Genomic DNA, 17,353 nt, shown 5'->3' on the forward strand with positions numbered 1-17,353 from the left:
AATACAGGGGTCGCCCTGTGGCTGAAGGCATCCCCGGGGGAAGCTCATCTGAGCCTGTCACCCCCCAGGACACAAGTGCCTACATCAGATGCAAGTATACACTTATGTCTTTTTTTTTATATGTATATGTATATATATATATATATATATATATATATATATATATATATATATATATATATATATATATATATATAGAGGAGGAGGAGGAGACGCTGTCTGCTGCCACAGGGAGAGATCCGGAGGGGCCTACTGAAGTGTGTCTTAATATTATGTATAGCTACTGGCACTGCTCTACCCATTCATATTCATTTACATTCTTGAGTGGAATTTGGAGTTTGACATGTACACTGAAGTGATGAGCATAGATAATGGACAAACTAGCACATTCTTGTCCTTCAACAGAACATGGTTGGGCATCACCAAGAGGAGGGTCCATCAACTTCTAGAGCACAGCTTGACACAGTGAGATTTTCGGTCAATACCATGTTAAATCTGTATGTAGAACTGCAGGAATTAAATGTCGTCCATATGTTTCCCAGTTGCCGGTAAAAGAGTTGTACAGGGTGCACCTAATGAAAACCATTCAAAAAAACCGAGAAAGAAATGGTGTACCTGGACCGGCAAATCAGCTAAAAACAGACTTGTAAATTCTATTACTTGAACACCAGTTGAGGTGGGTGCATTGTCATGGTGAAACAGGTGAATATGTGAAATATGTTAATAGTTGGAACTATATTACAAATCCTGACTGTTGCTTTTGTACTTTTAGAGAATAAAGAAGAACCAAATCACATGTGAATTTGTCTTTTATTTTTAATCAAAACGTCTAATCTGGGTCAGAAGATTCTCTCACGACGTAATGCATTTCTGATCAATACGGCTTCGATGTCGATTGGATTTCTAATGAATGGGCAATCCATGTCTAACTGCTTTCTTCGTGTGGGAGAAGACAGGTAGAAACTCTGGGTTTCTTATAGTAAACCTGCCAGCGAGCAGGTTATGTTCACAGAGTAAGTTACCGCAGTAACAGACCCAGAGTTTAAGTTACCTCTCTTTCTGGAACGGATAACTCAGAGTTTCCCTCATCTCAGGGTTAACAAACTCAGAGTTCTCACATAACCCGCTTTCTGGAATACCCCTCTGATTGGTGCCGGTCCACCAGTGTCGTACTGGCAATATTGTCTTCCTAATGTTATTCCTATTTTGAGCGAATTTCACCTATCCATGTCAAGTGTTAGCACATTTTAGGGAGTACTGTTAACCTCCCTTTATTGTACACAACTTAAATGCTTGCCGACTAGAGTAAAAGAGAATAGCTGTGTAAATGTTTTGTATCATTTTGCCTTGAAACTGGAAAACATGAGTACCCTTATCACTCACCCTAAGGTGAGTCTACACCACAAATAAAAATGGAGACAAGAGATGGCATCAGGTGGTGGTACTCTTTATTACAATACATTTAGAAAACCAGCTTGTGTGGGTAGACGCCATTTGACAGGGAAAAGGTAGAGCGCAGGTACCCTTTCAGCTGAGGCATTTTCTTAATGAGTGGCAAGAGCTGAGCATCAACTGCCTTCTGGTCCTCTTTCCTCTGCTCTGTCAGTTGGTATTTCTGCAAATTAAGAAAACCAGCATCAGATCCTGTTAAGCTGGAAGCCCCTTGTCCCATTGAAAATATATAAAAAAAAATATATATATTGCCAAGACAAAATCAATCATCTCACCTCTTTCTCTGTATCGAAGATCTCGCCTTCCTGGTGACGGGGCCTCCTCAGCCTCTTCTTCTTGAAGTAAGCATCATTCAGAGTTTTGGGGATCTTCATGGGAGTGATGTCAACTTTGGTCTTGGTGGCGATGACAAACTTCTGGTGAGCCCTGCGCAGGGGGACTCTGTTCAAAGCAAGAGGGCCTAAAATATGCAAAACAAGAACATGTGATGTAAGAAGGGGTGAATAAGGACAACTGACATTTAGCTGAAAATGTGTCAGTGTAAATTAAGTTTATGTAAATGTCGATTACTTAAATTCTTAACAGTCACTTACCAGTGACAAGCAGCAGACCACTGGAGAGCTGCTTCAGGAATACCACACGCTGATAAAACAAAAAGGTAATTGTTAGAACACTTGTATACACAGGGTTCCCAATTACTGCTTCCAACACCATATATTTAGTGCCAACACCTTCAACTAGTGAACCGAGTTATCAGGGATGGGGTAATTATACCAATATCAAACTCACAATGTGCACTCTTGCTTAATTTTTCATGCACAACTAATATAGTGAGAATATACTCCATGCTTTAATCAAAAATTGTCATCCATCATGAGCAATGGATTATAATCCATGGAGTTGCAGAACTGGATTAAAATGGGTAAAAAAGCTGATGAGAAATGTCATAGTGGCTTGCAAGTCATGTGCAAAGACCAAGCATGGAAACCAAGTTGTTGCCATGCTTGGTCGGGCACTTCAGATTTTTGTTTTGACTATGCACACCTGCCAAGCACAGGGGGTACACATCTGAGGTAAGACTGAGCAGAGCTGGCTTCATAAGAAGCTCTACCAGACAAGATGCAGAGCCCTAATAATTACCAAAATCAAACACTAAGAAATAGCCTTCGCAAATCGCACATACCCTTGACTACTTTAATACAGCCTATTAAAAGTCTTAATTTTAACACTCACCAAACAAATGATCAAACCAAAATTTTAACCTAACACATAACAGCCCTTGATTAAAAACTCAATTTTTGCCTACGCCTTGCATTTGGCTGCACTACACAAAAAGCATGAGGTACGTCTTCAAGCTTGAGGCACTGGTTGCTAGAATACACACTGCTCTGGGCAGCATGGAGAGGAGAGGGTATACAGAGCAGTGATCCCTCCAGAAAGATTTCTCAACAAAAGCTACGGACAACTATAGAAAAAAATAAGTCATATGAAGTCTTACTGTGATAATTTATAATAGTACCTTCTGTGTGGTCTTTTGACCGACCCATCCAAATGACCTGTACTTTCTTTCAAATCCAACTGAATCGTGGGTCAACCTACACATCACTACAGTAAACACACTTGCTCACTAATAATACTGTAAAAAAAATAAAATAAAATTAAAGTGCTAATTCACATTAACTTCTAGTTTATTGACGACTAGTTTCTTTGTACGCTGCCTTGCGGTTCACAGCATATTGACTATTGCATAATAACTTCTGCAGGAGGCCATGCCACCATTTCTAAAGCGCTTTCAAATCATTAATGCATCCGAGGGACATGATTATCACCTTTCCACGGTGGCGACCAGTGAGCAGAATGAGGACGGTTCCTGGGGTGATTGAGGCACGCAGATTCCTCTTATGCTGGCTGAAAGGCTTCTTTCCATGGCTCTTCAGTTTGCGGGGAACATCCTCTGTAGGGTAGTAACGGGGCTACAGAAGAAACACACAATATGCATTATAATTCAACATCTATGGTTTTAGGTGTCATTGAGAGAAGAGAAATCTGTGACACTAGCAGCCACACCACTCACCATCTTGCGCAGTTTGACAACACGGGTGCCTCCATTTTTGTCTCCTCCTACAGTCTTGACAACAGTAGCCTGGGGTTTCACCTTCAGCTTCAGCTTTTTCTCCACCTAAAACAATAGTCACATGCATGTGATTGCTTATTATAATTCTTTCACAAAATTCCTTGTAAATTTGGGGTGGAAAGAAAAACAGGATTCTTAAAAACTACCACCCTCTTGAACAATTATGAATCAATAACAAACTAATAAATTTAAGCTCAACTCATTCATGCTGTAGCCATGGAGGCGTCAGAGTTAAATTAATGGTTTAGTAATTGTCAACCCACTCACCTTGGTCTCAGTGGTTTTAGTCTTCCTCTTGTACATGGCCCGTCTAGCATACATGACGGAGCGGGAGTACCGCTGGATACCCCGAGCCAGAACCGGGTTCCGGCTCCCATGCCTCCTCTTAGCAGGCTTCTTGTCTCCCTCTGCCATCTAAGACACAATTGAAGAGATTTTAATTAGTCAACTTTAGCAGTTTATCATGAAATCATTTGATGAGATGTACTGTTTACTGGACAAATCCTATGGTGTACACGCATTTATATGAAAAAGGGCAAAATATTTAGTGTGTGTATTGACTTACAATATTATTCTCTGTGGTACCAACTGCAGGAGTTCTGACACAATTATGAACCCTACACATTAAATACATAACCAAATGCGTTTTAACTATACTGTTCAGCAGGAGATACACACAGGATATTAATAAACTCATTAAAAATAAAATTAGCATGCTGACTGCTATAAAGCGCAGCCATTGTGAATTCAGGTGGCATGACATGTAACGTTAGCTAGCAGATAGCACCGGAGGGATTCGCTTCACCGGCTCGTCAACCACCCGTTATGTGAAAATTTGGATTTAATGTATGAAACAAAGGCTAGGTGACATTATGTGACAGAGGTAATACGCGTGGAAACCACACACCAGTGCAGATAATGGCAACACGTTAACTTGCTAGCTGTCGTTACACATAGCACGAAGGCTAGCCGGTGGCCTAGCACTACCGATGCATCAAATTGTTGATTATTACAGCGACATGGCGGACAAGTCTTAGTAATAACGGTGTCTAACGCTTCATCTAAACACACGGATTCATTTGATGACATTAGGAGACTGCTAGCTTTATTCTAGAACACAGATGATGATAGATTTCATGACCACTAAAACACGAAGGCAGGGAGATCTTACCTTAGCTAAGAAAAAAAGACCGACATCCGGGGATGTGACGTTTATAAGGACGCTGCAGTACAACACTGACGTCATTACGTGGAGTTTCAGACGTGATCTTTGTAGTCTTATGGTCGTACGTTTAAAATCATACAATGTCGACTGTACTTTGATCCACCGTACATTCGATTGCTAAAAATTAATGTATCTTAGAATGCAGAATTATAAAGTATCACAATATGTACTATGAAATCATAGGCCTTCAGTGGTGTGAATTAGTTGAAACATCTACAGGACATGACAAATTCAGGTGATGACAGACCAGCTCTCTAAGATTCAGCTGATTTTGCTAATTATTTCAAGCAGTTTGAGCAGCAAATATTGCCCTTTTGTGTTATTGTGTCATTTGATACAGGCTTTCAGAACATTTAAAAGTCCTGACAGCAGACAATCATTTCCACAATTTTTTTTAACCACATAGGAAAGCAGGAAATAAACCCAAGAAAGATAAAATAAGGCAGTGGCTATGGATAAAGGCAGCCATCTTATTATGATTAGCAATGAAGGTAATCCCATGTAGCTCAGTAAATTGATATATACATACAATGGGGTTCAGTGTGCATAATGTTATATTTAGCAACAGCAAAACAAATGTACTTTTTATTAATTAGCAGGGGTGTGATGTGAAGCATGTGCTGCCTTTTAAACTGCACCAAATAATACACACCTTACTGAATTATCAGTTGTCAGTGTGAAATCTGCAGTATATAATAATATAATCTGGTGGTATAATTGCAGAGAATACCACCATGAAATTCCCTGTATCGATGTAGTGATATTGAGATACTATTGAGATCGGGAGATATATACATTGTGTATATCAATATCTCCTGCAGCAAGTGTCAAGCAAGTCTCTCTATTCAATGATTAATAAAGTATAAATAATTAAGCTACATTATGTAATCATGTGTACAAAATTACCATTAAAAAAAACACTGTACTGTTTAAATCTTAATTTCTTGATAAATTGAGAAAACAAACATAGGGAGGCTGTTATCAAGGGCTGCTGATGGAAACTTTATTTCTTTTAACAAAAGGTTGAGGTTCTTTTAGACAGAAATACAAAATTAGTTTTTGCTGAAGCCATCACAAATCAGACATATAGTGCAGCACTCATTCCTGATAAAGGTGTGATAGAGAGCATTTTAAGGCAAACATCAAAGTTCACAGTTCCTTTAAACCTTACTCTGCCCAAAAAGACAGAGTATAAAGACAGAATAATATGCTGCATTGGTTAATGTTACCAAGGAACTACCTTTGTACTTCAGGCATGTGAAGACAGACTCGTACATTACTCTAGTGCACATGTGGCCCTCCAATCGATTACATGCGGCCCGCCCACCACTGTGCAAGGTGATGGAGTAGAGACAGAATATAAGACTAAATGTATTTGCCGGCAATATTTTTATAATAGTAATAAGACATTCGGTTGTAATCATTGCTTTACTAAATGTATTACACTCAATATGAAATTACATATATTTTGTTTTAATCACAATTATCCTCGTCATTATTTGCTAAATTTTCTCCATTTTGTGCATCATAAATATGTTTTTATTGTGAATCATTTTATATCAAAACAAGCACTTTTAATACAATTCTGTCTAATATCATGATCAATATCTTATATTGCCCACCGGCTACTAAATAGTTGTTTTTTTCCACTTTTTTTCCTCTATGTCGGCCCCGCTTGACCAGACTATATGCTCATTGGTCCCCAGGTCATTTGAGTTTGACACCCCTGCTCTAGTGCATTGATCAGAAACACCTTTTCATTTTCACAGGCTTTCCAAGGCAACACTGACCTGAAACACTCAGGTAGCACTTTGTATAAACAGACTGTTTGTGTGAAAGTGAAAACAGCAGCATCGACTCATGTGAGGGTGGAGTGGCTCAGTGGTTAAGACCGGTACCCTGTGTGCGAAAGAAACCAAACCAAATTTATTTGGTTTGGTTTCAGGTTTTATTTGGTTTGGTTTCAGGTATTTCTGATGCTGAGAGCAAAATCCATTTTTCTGTATTTGGTTCAATACAAATAAGGAAAAGAGGGAGCTGTTTCCATATTTTGGTTTTGTCAGAAAAACGGATTATACTTTAGTACCCTGACCAAAAACCTTCATGTATTGAATAATCTGTTTTACTTTTGTTTTCATTGTGAACTATACACTAAGCTTTCATTTACAGGTCAAATTACTGTATCAAATGTTACAGACATGACAAAATGTTTGTTTTTCCAGAGGATTTTGGAACAAAATTATATCACATAAAATAAAACATTTGACACTTATTTTTTTCCTCACACAAAGATAATGATCAGACATTCACAACCCGGCTCTTTTATATCACTTTTTTATACCACCAACATACAAAACAGAATTATGGTCTTATTCCTTATTTCAGCATTACAACCTCTGCATGTTACAGTGCAGCTCATTATCTTTATTACTTTCAAATGTCCCTCTGCATTATTTCAATGCACATCAAAATTTTCACACAAACTCGTTCGACAGATTCAAGTTTCTCAGTGTAACAGACATTTTCACACATCAAATACTAGTGGAAAAACATTGTCTCATAGTCCAAATATGGTGTCCTTAACTAGAAACTGAGCCAATTTTCCACTGATGCAAACAGCAGCAGTGGAAAATTGAAAATTATGTTCTTCTAAACTGGCCAAAAATAAACAACAAATACTACAGGTCTACATACACACTTATGTTTCAATGGTGAATGAATCTTTACAAAAATACTTCTGATACAGCAGCGATACTGCTTTCATCTGCACATGTAACAACAACCACTCATTAAAACACCTGCACACCAACACAGCCAAAGTATTGAAGGTTACAACTGTCACAGTAGTTGTGATGAAAATGGTCCTTATGATGGATGAGAAAAAATGGTAACAGAAGCTGATAGTCTCAGGTTATATGAGAATCCTTTTCTGGAATATGAGAAACCTACATGCAAGTGTTCTGGACAAAATAATAAATTACCATGGAGTATAATTTAAAAACCTGCAAAAACATTTTGAGCCCATAAGCCTTCCTACATGCTCAATGAGAATAAGACTTGAGTAAAAAACAAATTAAATTTGTTGAATGTTTAAAAATGTCATAATAGAGATTTAAATTCGAGATACGCCCCCCCCCCCCCCCCCCCCCAAACGAATAATAAAAATGACATTCACATTTGTTTTCTTTTCAGTTACTTATATGGAATAATACATGTGAAACACGCTTCTGATTTTGTTTGCAGTCAAGTTGTAGCCCTAAATACAGATACAACAGCAATTTCACTGGCTGCGGTCCTTTGGCTCTTTGTACTTGTAATGGATGTAGTCAAAGATGTCTTTCTCACTATCCACCATCAGAGGCTCCCCTGCAACACCTATAACAGATGAAGAAAAACAACAACACAATATTAAAAACATGAAAGCAAGTGTCAGTGACTCTTAGCAGAAGGAACTCGGTGATGGACCACAGTTCATAAAGTTAGTGTCATATTCGGAAGTTCTGAGACTCACCAGTGACCCCAAGTGGTCGTATGGTGTACTCATTAAGAGTGAAGCCCTTCTCCAGAGCATGAGTTCTCATATTTTTATTGAAGATATCACTTCCAGTGAAATACAGGACTCCACAGTAGTACTGATCCTTGGGAATTAATCTTTGGGGAATTAAGGAAAGGAAAGTTACTAACAGAGCAGGAACATATAACCAACTAGAAGGATACATTTATAAAACAGAGGGTTGCCTCTTTATTTATTTTTATTTTTTTCCAAATTGATAAAATCAATCCGGGCCAGTTCGGTATTGAAGGGTAAATGTTTTGTCCTAAGATATACTTAAAAGGCCTATCCTGGTAAAACAGAATAACATAAAGCAGGACACCTGATATCAATGCGCCTGTGGAGGTATTCTTCCTCATCATCATTCTGCTGCAGTTGGCAGACTCCCTACAAAAAAAAACATCAAGAACATTGTGACTCGAGTCATGCGCTCCACGGCATGGGTAACTGTGTTACCAGTCACAACATCAACAACATACAGATGAGCACATGACACAAAATAGGCAACAGCCTCACCATGAACTTAGTGTCTCCTTTGGACAGAGTGTCCGTCACAAACCCAATAGACTCCAAATGATCAACCACAGCATGGAGGAGCTTCGGCTGGAAAAGTAAAAGTGAACATGAATAAGGAAAGGACTGAACATGAACATGAAGCAAAGCATTGCATTTACCACAGTGAGCTACAATACAGTAGAGAAGAATCTTACCTGCTTCTCAGTGTCAGAGGTGTAGTCTGGGTGGGTCAGCAAGATATCAATATCACCACTCGAGGCAGCACCTGGAAATTATGAACCCCAGACTCAATATCATGATAACCAGAGTTTGTACCATCATTAACTAACCACTTGGGGACATTTTTTACCTCTCCTGTAACTTCCACAGATTGTTCCTAAGTATTCAGTGTCAATTTCCTCCAACTCTCCATGAATCAGGGTCTGAAATAAAACCAATAGCACACAGAGAATAAACAAACATCAGTATAAAACTCATCTGAAAATAAGAGATAAATATAAAACACAATCATCACCTCCATCTTTTCCATTTCAGTACGTGGGATCCTTTTCTCAAACTCCTCAAAGTATCTGAATGTAGAAACACAACCCATGAGACAGTGTACTTGATACTGATGAATTACACAATAAATGTGTTCCTATGTTCCATAATGAATTTAATAATAAATTCATGATTAAAGTAAAAAAAAAAAAAACACAACTTACTTGAGTCCAATCTGTTGGTGGTGGTTTAGTTTGTGCTCGATCTTTTTAAGATCTACAAACACAAAAATAACAATTGAGTGTGCAACATTGTGTGTGCGAGTCTATAACTTGGTGTAATGCGGGTCAACTGCAAAACAAACCGTCTAATGTCTTCACACCGTCTTCAAAGAATTTCCTGGCAGCAGCAGGGCTGAAATGAATATACATGAAAAATAAATACAAATTTGTCTCCCATCATGAACTCATAATGCACTCCACTGTGAGCATTCATACAAAATATTAGCTTTAAATTTGAACAATAAAGACATACCCAATTCCAGTAACTCTGGTGAGGAGGTTGATTGAAGTGCTAGTGTCATCAGTTCGAATCTAGATTAAAAAAACAAAAAAAAAACAATGTAAGGTATCAGTGTAGTGCGGTGAAATCACCATTAAACAGATATGAAGTGTGTCATCAATTGTGTATTTCAATGCCAAAAGGCTCACCTTTTCCAGTTTCCGTAGTTTGCCAGTTTGTAGGAACTCATCAATCTTTTCAGCTATTTTAGCTCCAACACCATCCTGTTGAAATGTGAAAACAAACATGAGGGTGCTGAATAGTGATTTGTAGCGGTTATGTAACAAGTCCAGAGTAGCTGTTGACAAATATTTTCAGGCTGCAGCAAAGGGCACCACATGACACACAACCACAGCAACATGAAAACACTATTGTTTGGGAAAACAAACATCAGCACACAGAACAGAACAGTCGGAATGGAGTAAAGATCAAGTAGCTTATTCCATTAAAACACAGAACATACAACTGTAAGACACAGTGACATGAAATCCCACAAAAATGCTATCATTAGACTATAATTTGAAGAAGGGGATGGAAAATACAGCAATTATTCTTCTGGCTATTTATATATGGCAGTGATAACGATTTCTAATTACACTACCCCTATTTAATAGAAGTTGTACAAAAACACTGGACAGAAATCATAAATGCATGATTCAATTCAGAACAATATTGATCCCCTTGGGTGAAGGGCTGAGTTGCCCCTGAGCAAAGCACCCAATGTCCCTTTGTTGTTTGTTGATAAGTGCTGCCCACTGCTCTCTGCGCCCGGCCTGTATTTGTTCACTACTGGTGTGTAAAAAGGATTGGTTAAATGCAGAGGTCAAATTCACTACCTAATTCGAATTTCCAGTTTTTTCAACTACATAGTATTGCACAGTATAACCCTGTCCAGTGTTGAATGTATGCCAGGACTTTACAGTGTGTCTGAACTAATACTAGAACACTGGCACCAGGTTTTTACACATTTCCTGCATGCCACAAATCTGTTATTTACAAAGACATTAAATTGAATTCAGTGCAGAAACACATACCAGCTTTTTGGCCTCTTCGCCACTTTTGATCTTTTGAGGATACTTTGAAATGGTAGACGCTGCTTTCCTGGTTACAAAGCACAAGAGCGGGGGTTATGTAATCGAAAAAACAGTTATAAAAATCTTTGATTGAATTTCTGTTACAATGTTTTGTCAGAATTTAGCCAATAAATGATTTTCTTGTGAAGCTTACATTGTTCAGCATCAATAACCGTATTTAAATTGTTGAAAGCTTTTTTTTTTAATAACTTTGAACAATGAATAAAGAAGGTAAATGAAACAGTAGGAACTACAAGCTGCAGTTGCTTCCATTAAGCGATAAATGGATGACTAATTCATGTAGTCTTTAATTTTTCTATGGAAAGAGAACAAACTCTAATTAAACATAGAGACACACAAGAAAAGTGTGTTTGAACTTGGCATAAACATAAAATAAATATATATATTCAACCTTTGTTACATGGTGATATAAAGTTAGAACAATTAAATATCAGCCTTTGTTTTTGTTCTGTACATATTTAGACTAGCTACTGTCTGTTCAGGAAATTGCCCTTTTCTGATATTAAATACTTTATCTTACTTAACTGTTATACTTTTCTAATAATAAGAATTATTGGCACAATGGCCCAATTGTATACATGATGCAGGTAACTGACTTGAATGACACAATAATAATAATAAGACTTCTTAGTAAGATATGGTAGTAAAATTGAGTTTTTTGCATCCATTAATAATTAAACCAAAACAAAGCTCATTTACTGCAGAGAATTCACATCTTACCTGTATGCATTGGACTTGTGTATAGCTCTGTTGACATTTTTCTCATAATTGGCCAGTTCTGGAAACAGAAGACATCGCATTGATTATGTGTCATTGTTTATAGAAAGGCATTTAAAGGGACAGAACAGTGGCTACAAATAAACACCCCGGATATTCCTTCTAAGCGAACAATATTAGGAATTTAAATAAACAAGGGTTAAACAAGTGTCACTAAGCAATGTTTGACAAATGCATGACTGCACAAATGTTATTTTACTTACAAACAGAGCGTAGCTTTGAAGCTAGCTACTGTTAGCCGAGAGTAACCGCACGACTGCTCTATACGTACCGACAAGAAAGTCAGTTATTCCCTCATTTGGAGATTCCTGTGGCGCTTTCCTCTTGCTCATCGTGAATTTGACGAACTCTACAGAGTAGTTTGTGTATTTGAACAGCCTCGTGTATGAGGAAAGACGCTAGGACCTCTTAAAGATCTTAGTTAGCTTTTAGCACATTAGCCCGCCCCCACCGAACGAACAATGAGTGAAAGACGTGGAAGAAGGAGCGAACGTAATACGTCACAAATATCAGGATCATAGCAAATCAAAAAAAGCAGCTTTTCAAATCTGTGTACGTGTTTTTTTCTTATTTGGCCAGTATCCTTTCTTGTTTATAGTTGTTTATTATACATTATCCTTTAATTTTTGTAGAACTGTAATTATTTAGACTATTTAATTGTATTGCCTGTTTTCATATGTGTTGTCTTTTACAAACATTACAACATAATATTTCTAGAAATAATAGCCCAGAGGAAAGGAATTGGGCTTGTAACTGGGAGGTTGCTGGTTCAATCCCAGGACAGATCAAGGGCTGGGGTTCCCCTGAGCAAGGCACCCAATCCCTCCATTGTGCCCTGGAAACAGATAAGTCCTGCCCACTGCTCCTGCACTTGGCTTGTGTCATAAGGATGACTTAAATACAGAGGACAAAATCACTATCACTAATTGGTGTGTGAGCAAATTCTAATTCTAATATGTATGAATAGCTCCACATAATGGGTACTTCTGCCAATGAACATTGAGTCAGTGTACTGAATGATAAAGATCTGATGTAAATATGGTTTGATAACATTATTGAAAATGTACTTTTTCTGCCATATAGCATTTATAATTTTCAACAGCACAAAGTAACTCAGTGTGCGTCAATGAAAACAAGAGCTCACACAGGACTCACATTTACATGTATGTAATTGTTGATCTATGAACAATGTATAGCACTTTGCCACTGCAATATAGGAATTTAAAAGCATGTCTTTTTACAGCACTGCATAGCACAAAATAAAATTAAAAAATAATTCTCTCTGTATCCCCCTTGGTCCTCCATGGTGCAAAAAGCTTATTTTAGCACCATCTTTCAAATGCGCCATTACTGTTGAGGTGTCAAAAAAGTCTAGTATAGTATAGTATAGAGAGTAAATAATGCCTGATGGATTATTACATTATGGTACAATTCTAGATAAAGCCTAGATGTTATGGGGTGGTAACCAGTGTAACACAGTTAGATCAACATAAACAACTGATTATGTAGGAAACAGCAGACAATAGTAGAGAAATGTTTGCATGAATGTGCTAAAGCATTTATAACATGTGCACATGTGACTGAATGATATGGAGGTTGTAGTATTACAAATTTAAATTCTGATCTGAAAATTCACAAAATTGACAAAAACTGTAAAAACATGGCGAGTTTCAATTAAAAATGTCAGGTCAAATAATCACATTTCTGTGACTAATATTGAAGGACCTTAAAAACAAAGCATCTGCCTTTGTAAATTAAACAATATTCAGTAAACTCTGTGTTTATAATTACAACCCTTTTAATACAGTTTTACAAAATGAAACTTTTTAAAACCATGTATTTCAAGCTTTAGTGTTGTGTTTTCATAATGCATCTATGAACTAGAGAAAACACTTATCTCTTCCTCTTCCTTCCCTCTCCCCCTCCTCCTCTTCCTCTGTGTGTTATGAATCTATTTTTACATAAACTTTGTCCCTTGAGAATATTTTAATGGCCTCCTCGATTTCAGAAAGCCTACAGTCAAGGTGAGCTCTTCGTGAGCGAACACTCAGATTGTCGGCTTTGAGAGGAAGAGAGAGCAGCTCATCCACCAGGGAGCGATGGGCTGAGGGAAAAAGAATCAGAGACGAGCGGAGTTAGAGTGGTAAGTATCCACGGCACATTTCACTATTTCATTATTTCAAGTGAATATCGCCATCATAAATGTAAGGACAGAGATGAAGAGCAACATAGCCATACTCTCTTTGAGGGATTTCAGTGTCTCCTGCCTCTCGCTTTCAGGCATCAGCGTGTGACCAGCTGGGGTTCTAGGATCAGGTGTGTTCCTCCTCCTTTCCTCCTCCTCTCTTCGCCATTGTTCCTTCCTTTCCTCAAGACTGTAAGTGTGTGCGAAGACACAGATCAGACGCAATGCCGACACAAACAAAAGCAGTGAAAAAATGTACCAAAAAACCCCAAGTAGAACATGGCTTTAAAAGTACTCACTACTGAGGCACCTGTCCCTTGACTGCACTGGGAACAGGTATATTTCTGAGGTTTGTCAGTGACTGGGACCGACGCAGCACCGTTTTTGCTGCAGTCTTAGCATTATGTCTAATGAAGTCGATGGTCTGACCTTCCACCTGTAACTGTATCCACATATAATATTGTACAGAATTCAAAATTAACCAGAAATAGTGCAAAGTGGCATTAAAACAAGCAAAAAGCCATAGTCATGTTAGTTGTTTAATAAACATTTTGGAGCATATCTATATTTTTGTTTCTCTCTTTGAGAGAATCATGACATCAGTATACTGATAAACATTTATTCACAATCCTCACTTGCAAATCCTGGTCACGTGTATCAATGCAGGACGCAGAGCGCCGCAGCGCTGCAGAAGACGTTTTGGAGCGAGGTCTTGGTGGAGCAGAAGAGTGGCCCTTCAGATAATTTTGACACTGTGGTTTAGTGGTTGGACTAGAAATCTGTGTAGGAGAGATGGGATTAAAAATGATGCTGAGGAGTGAGTCATAACTCACTGATATCTCAAGGCATGTTTCTTACCTGCAGCTGGACCACGACCTTTGATGGGACGTTCTCGTATTTGGAGGACGTCCAGAGAGCTTTGACTGGGACGGGATGGGACTGTGCTCTCACAGCCTCCTGCTCTTTGCAGCGTCTCTGGATTTCTCGAAGACGACGCACATTTTCTTTGCAAAAATCATGCACTCTCTGCTCTAAAGGATCAAATAACAAACGTTATATCAACTATGTTTTGGACTCTTGGTATATTTACTATCTAAATGGATAAAACAATGTAGTAATAATGAGGTTTATGAAATGCAGAGGATCTGAAAAATCAACTGCACTCACTCTGTTTAGGAACAGGGGAAACGGAAACACCATCTAGTTTGAGTAGTTGCCCTATCACCCCTCTTTGTCCTCGTTCTAGAATATGAGTAGCATTAGGCCTGACACGGGGAGGATGTGCCGGGGTGCGGGCGCTGTAGCTGCCCGGATACAACACGTGGTCTGGAGCAAGAGGCCCTGAGAGAAGAGCCAAAGTCCCACCATGGTTTCCTTCTAAACGACCACGAGCTGGAAGCAGAAACAAAAGTTGATCTTTTACAGCAGATCAACTTAACTTAAGAAATTCACCACGCGACCAACAACTCGAGTCTTGTTGCTGTAATAGTTTTTAAAAAGCTACTCTGCATTCAAAGATATTCTCTTTACTACTCCACTTTAACAAATGCATGCACAGAAAATTCTGATTAAAGGGCAATTTTAGTGTAATATAGATGTACCTGTGGCAGGACGTTGGTAATTTTGAGGAAACAGAGAGGGATCTGGGGGAATTGGCCCAGATATTGATGAAGGTCCCTCACACATCTGAAGCTTTTCAACTGAGAGAAATTCAAGCACAGTTTCACAGTATCAGTTAGTGTTTTGTTTTTGTTTGTTTTTTAAAAGCAACAAAATACTTGTGTTCCTTCAGGTATAACTGACCAATTCATGATATAGTGATGGAAATTTGTACAATTCATGCCTTGTGTTAGTGGTACCTAGGGCTGAAATTTTTTTTTTGTTTTGTTTTGTTTCTTTGCTCTATATAACACAGAAATCATTAAAACTTAATAAACCAAAGACATCATAATTTCCAGGTTTGAAAAAAATAAAAAATCGTTAGTTGCAGCCTTAGTGGTATCTAAACACCATCTAAACACCAGGCCTGAGCAAATCAGAACATAATATTACATCAATACAGACAGTAGAAAATTTGCATTTCTACATAAGATTCAGTCTGTAGCTGCCGCCTTTGATCTGTGCCTTTTTTTATTTTGTCTGCCCGGAAAGATTATATATTTCAATCAAAAAGTAAAAATAATCTTTTTTTCAATGATTTTGAGAAAGTACTGAAAGAGCCAGCTAGCGACCGAAATAAGAATAACGAAACCATAATAATAATGATTATAATAACTTAATTGGCACAGCAATACTTAGCAATCCAGTCACTCACATCGCACACGCTCTGTCGACAAATTCACGCTGTAAAACGGCAACGCAATTATCTTAAATATGTGAGACACGAGGCAACATCTAACACCTGTGACCGCCGAGGACGAACAGAGCGATACATTAAAAATTGTTTACCTTCAATGTCTGTTTATATCCGTTTATCCGTTGAGGATTTTGTACACGCGCAATGGTGACGCCAAGGTATCAACTCCAGTTTCAGTCGTCCTCACCATGGCAACGGTGCAGCCGCACATAGAAATAGACGTGATAGAGAGACAAGGTAAGGTAAGGCAAGACATCCCTTAGACTAGGGGTGTCAAAGTCAAATGTCCTGCGGGCCAATGAGCATCTAGCCCAAGGTTATAATAGTTTTTATTTTTCGTTAATTTTAGTTTTTCATTAGTTTCCTTTTTTTTTTTTTAAATAAATGACTTAGATTGAATTAGTTTTTAGAGCGGGTTTGCTATTTTTTTTAATTCGTTTTTGTCAAAAAACAATTGAAAACATTATCTTGTCAATGAATGAAAATGCTGTCTCAATACAACCTTTCAAAATCAGCATAAAACAATCTAAATAACAAACATCATTATATTCAGAGTGTTAGTTTGTGTAATGACATGATTATGTTTCCCTGGCCTCGTTGTTCCTCCAGTGTCGGTACAGTCTATCAGATGTATTTCTGTGTGTTTATAGTGTCTGTCCCTGATCTTTGTCTTTCAGGCTGTCCAAAGACAGTCTGCCCTTGACTAATTCAGCCCCTAACCTCCGCACACGTCTCTAATCACATGAAACGCAGCTATTTCCTAACAATATGCTTTTATATTCATACATGGACGTGGTCGCTGGAAGGTGCAGTGTTTACAACTTTCCTGACAGACAAGTCGCGGAACATAAACACCAAAAAACACTGCTGTCACCAGCAAACCGTTATTACCACCTAGTGGTGGAAGAGACTCATTGCACCACATTCATTTTTTGGTAAACTAATTTGTTCTTGTGTTACTGTAGTCCGTGACCAAATATTCTTTAATGATGAAAGTTGTATTCCCATTTAGAAGCGACG

At 38.1% G+C, this 17,353-nt stretch overlaps 3 protein-coding genes across 5 annotated transcripts; all 3 read right to left on the bottom strand.

Annotated features, from left to right (window-relative positions):
- Positions 1–1,431: 1,431 nt before the first annotated feature.
- Positions 1,432–4,856, bottom strand: rpl6 (ribosomal protein L6). 2 transcript variants are annotated; one of them, XM_058637291.1, is made up of 7 exons: positions 4,758–4,856; positions 3,854–4,000; positions 3,527–3,631; positions 3,282–3,425; positions 2,046–2,094; positions 1,728–1,912; positions 1,432–1,615 (listed from the first exon to the last, which is right to left on the bottom strand). In XM_058637291.1, exons 1-7 carry the CDS (start codon positions 4,830–4,832, stop codon positions 1,463–1,465), a joined length of 858 nt encoding a protein of 285 aa, XP_058493274.1. In that variant the 5' UTR covers positions 4,833–4,856; the 3' UTR covers positions 1,432–1,462. The 2 variants fall into 2 exon arrangements, with proteins under 2 accessions (XP_058493274.1, XP_058493273.1); XM_058637290.1 differs by lacking the exon at positions 4,758–4,856 and adding an exon at positions 4,152–4,226.
- A 3,094-nt stretch (positions 4,857–7,950) lies between these two features.
- Positions 7,951–12,254, bottom strand: polb (polymerase (DNA directed), beta). The gene is made up of 14 exons (XM_058637199.1): positions 12,064–12,254; positions 11,736–11,793; positions 10,956–11,022; positions 10,071–10,145; positions 9,895–9,953; positions 9,725–9,774; positions 9,585–9,636; positions 9,395–9,449; positions 9,230–9,302; positions 9,075–9,145; positions 8,881–8,967; positions 8,687–8,751; positions 8,323–8,462; positions 7,951–8,186 (listed from the first exon to the last, which is right to left on the bottom strand). The coding sequence occupies exons 1-14, from the start codon at positions 12,122–12,124 to the stop codon at positions 8,092–8,094; spliced, it is 1,008 nt and encodes a 335-aa protein (XP_058493182.1). The 5' UTR covers positions 12,125–12,254; the 3' UTR covers positions 7,951–8,091.
- A 389-nt stretch (positions 12,255–12,643) lies between these two features.
- On the bottom strand, positions 12,644–16,636 carry enkd1 (enkurin domain containing 1). Of its 2 annotated transcripts, none has more exons than XM_058637197.1 (8): positions 16,426–16,636; positions 15,579–15,677; positions 15,145–15,369; positions 14,836–15,008; positions 14,613–14,756; positions 14,277–14,419; positions 14,031–14,167; positions 12,644–13,896 (listed from the first exon to the last, which is right to left on the bottom strand). In XM_058637197.1, exons 2-8 carry the CDS (start codon positions 15,661–15,663, stop codon positions 13,736–13,738), a joined length of 1,068 nt encoding a protein of 355 aa, XP_058493180.1. In that variant the 5' UTR covers positions 15,664–15,677; positions 16,426–16,636; the 3' UTR covers positions 12,644–13,735. The 2 variants fall into 2 exon arrangements, with proteins under 2 accessions (XP_058493180.1, XP_058493181.1); XM_058637198.1 differs by lacking the exon at positions 16,426–16,636 and adding an exon at positions 16,292–16,410.
- Positions 16,637–17,353: the final 717 nt, after the last annotated feature.

Source organism: Solea solea, chromosome 8 (genome assembly GCF_958295425.1).
Source record: "Solea solea chromosome 8, fSolSol10.1, whole genome shotgun sequence".
Taxonomy (NCBI): Eukaryota; Metazoa; Chordata; class Actinopteri; order Pleuronectiformes; family Soleidae; genus Solea; species Solea solea.

Excerpts from the sequence above, each read along its gene's own strand:
- polb (XM_058637199.1), bottom strand. The coding sequence starts at position 12,124 with ATGAGCAAGAGGAAAGCGCCACAGGAATCTCCAAATGAGGGAATAACT. Across the intron at positions 9,637-9,724 it reads CGGTGTGAAGACATTAGACG|ATCTTAAAAAGATCGAGCAC; the intron begins GTTTGTTTTGCA and ends TTGTGTTTGTAG. Across the intron at positions 8,968-9,074 it reads CCTCTGACACTGAGAAGCAG|CCGAAGCTCCTCCATGCTGT; the intron begins GTAAGATTCTTC and ends TTACTTTTCCAG.
- rpl6 (XM_058637291.1), bottom strand. The coding sequence starts at position 4,832 with ATGACGTCAGTGTTGTACTGCAGCGTCCTTATAAACGTCACATCCCCG. Across the intron at positions 3,632-3,853 it reads CTAAAACCACTGAGACCAAG|GTGGAGAAAAAGCTGAAGCT; the intron begins GTGAGTGGGTTG and ends CTATTGTTTTAG. Across the intron at positions 2,095-3,281 it reads CTGGTCGCCACCGTGGAAAG|CGTGTGGTATTCCTGAAGCA; the intron begins GTGATAATCATG and ends TTGTTTTATCAG.
- enkd1 (XM_058637197.1), bottom strand. The coding sequence starts at position 15,663 with ATGTGTGAGGGACCTTCATCAATATCTGGGCCAATTCCCCCAGATCCC. Across the intron at positions 14,420-14,612 it reads CACGTGACCAGGATTTGCAA|TTACAGGTGGAAGGTCAGAC; the intron begins GTGAGGATTGTG and ends ATGTGGATACAG. Across the intron at positions 13,897-14,030 it reads ACTGAAATCCCTCAAAGAGA|CCCATCGCTCCCTGGTGGAT; the intron begins GTATGGCTATGT and ends TTTTTCCCTCAG.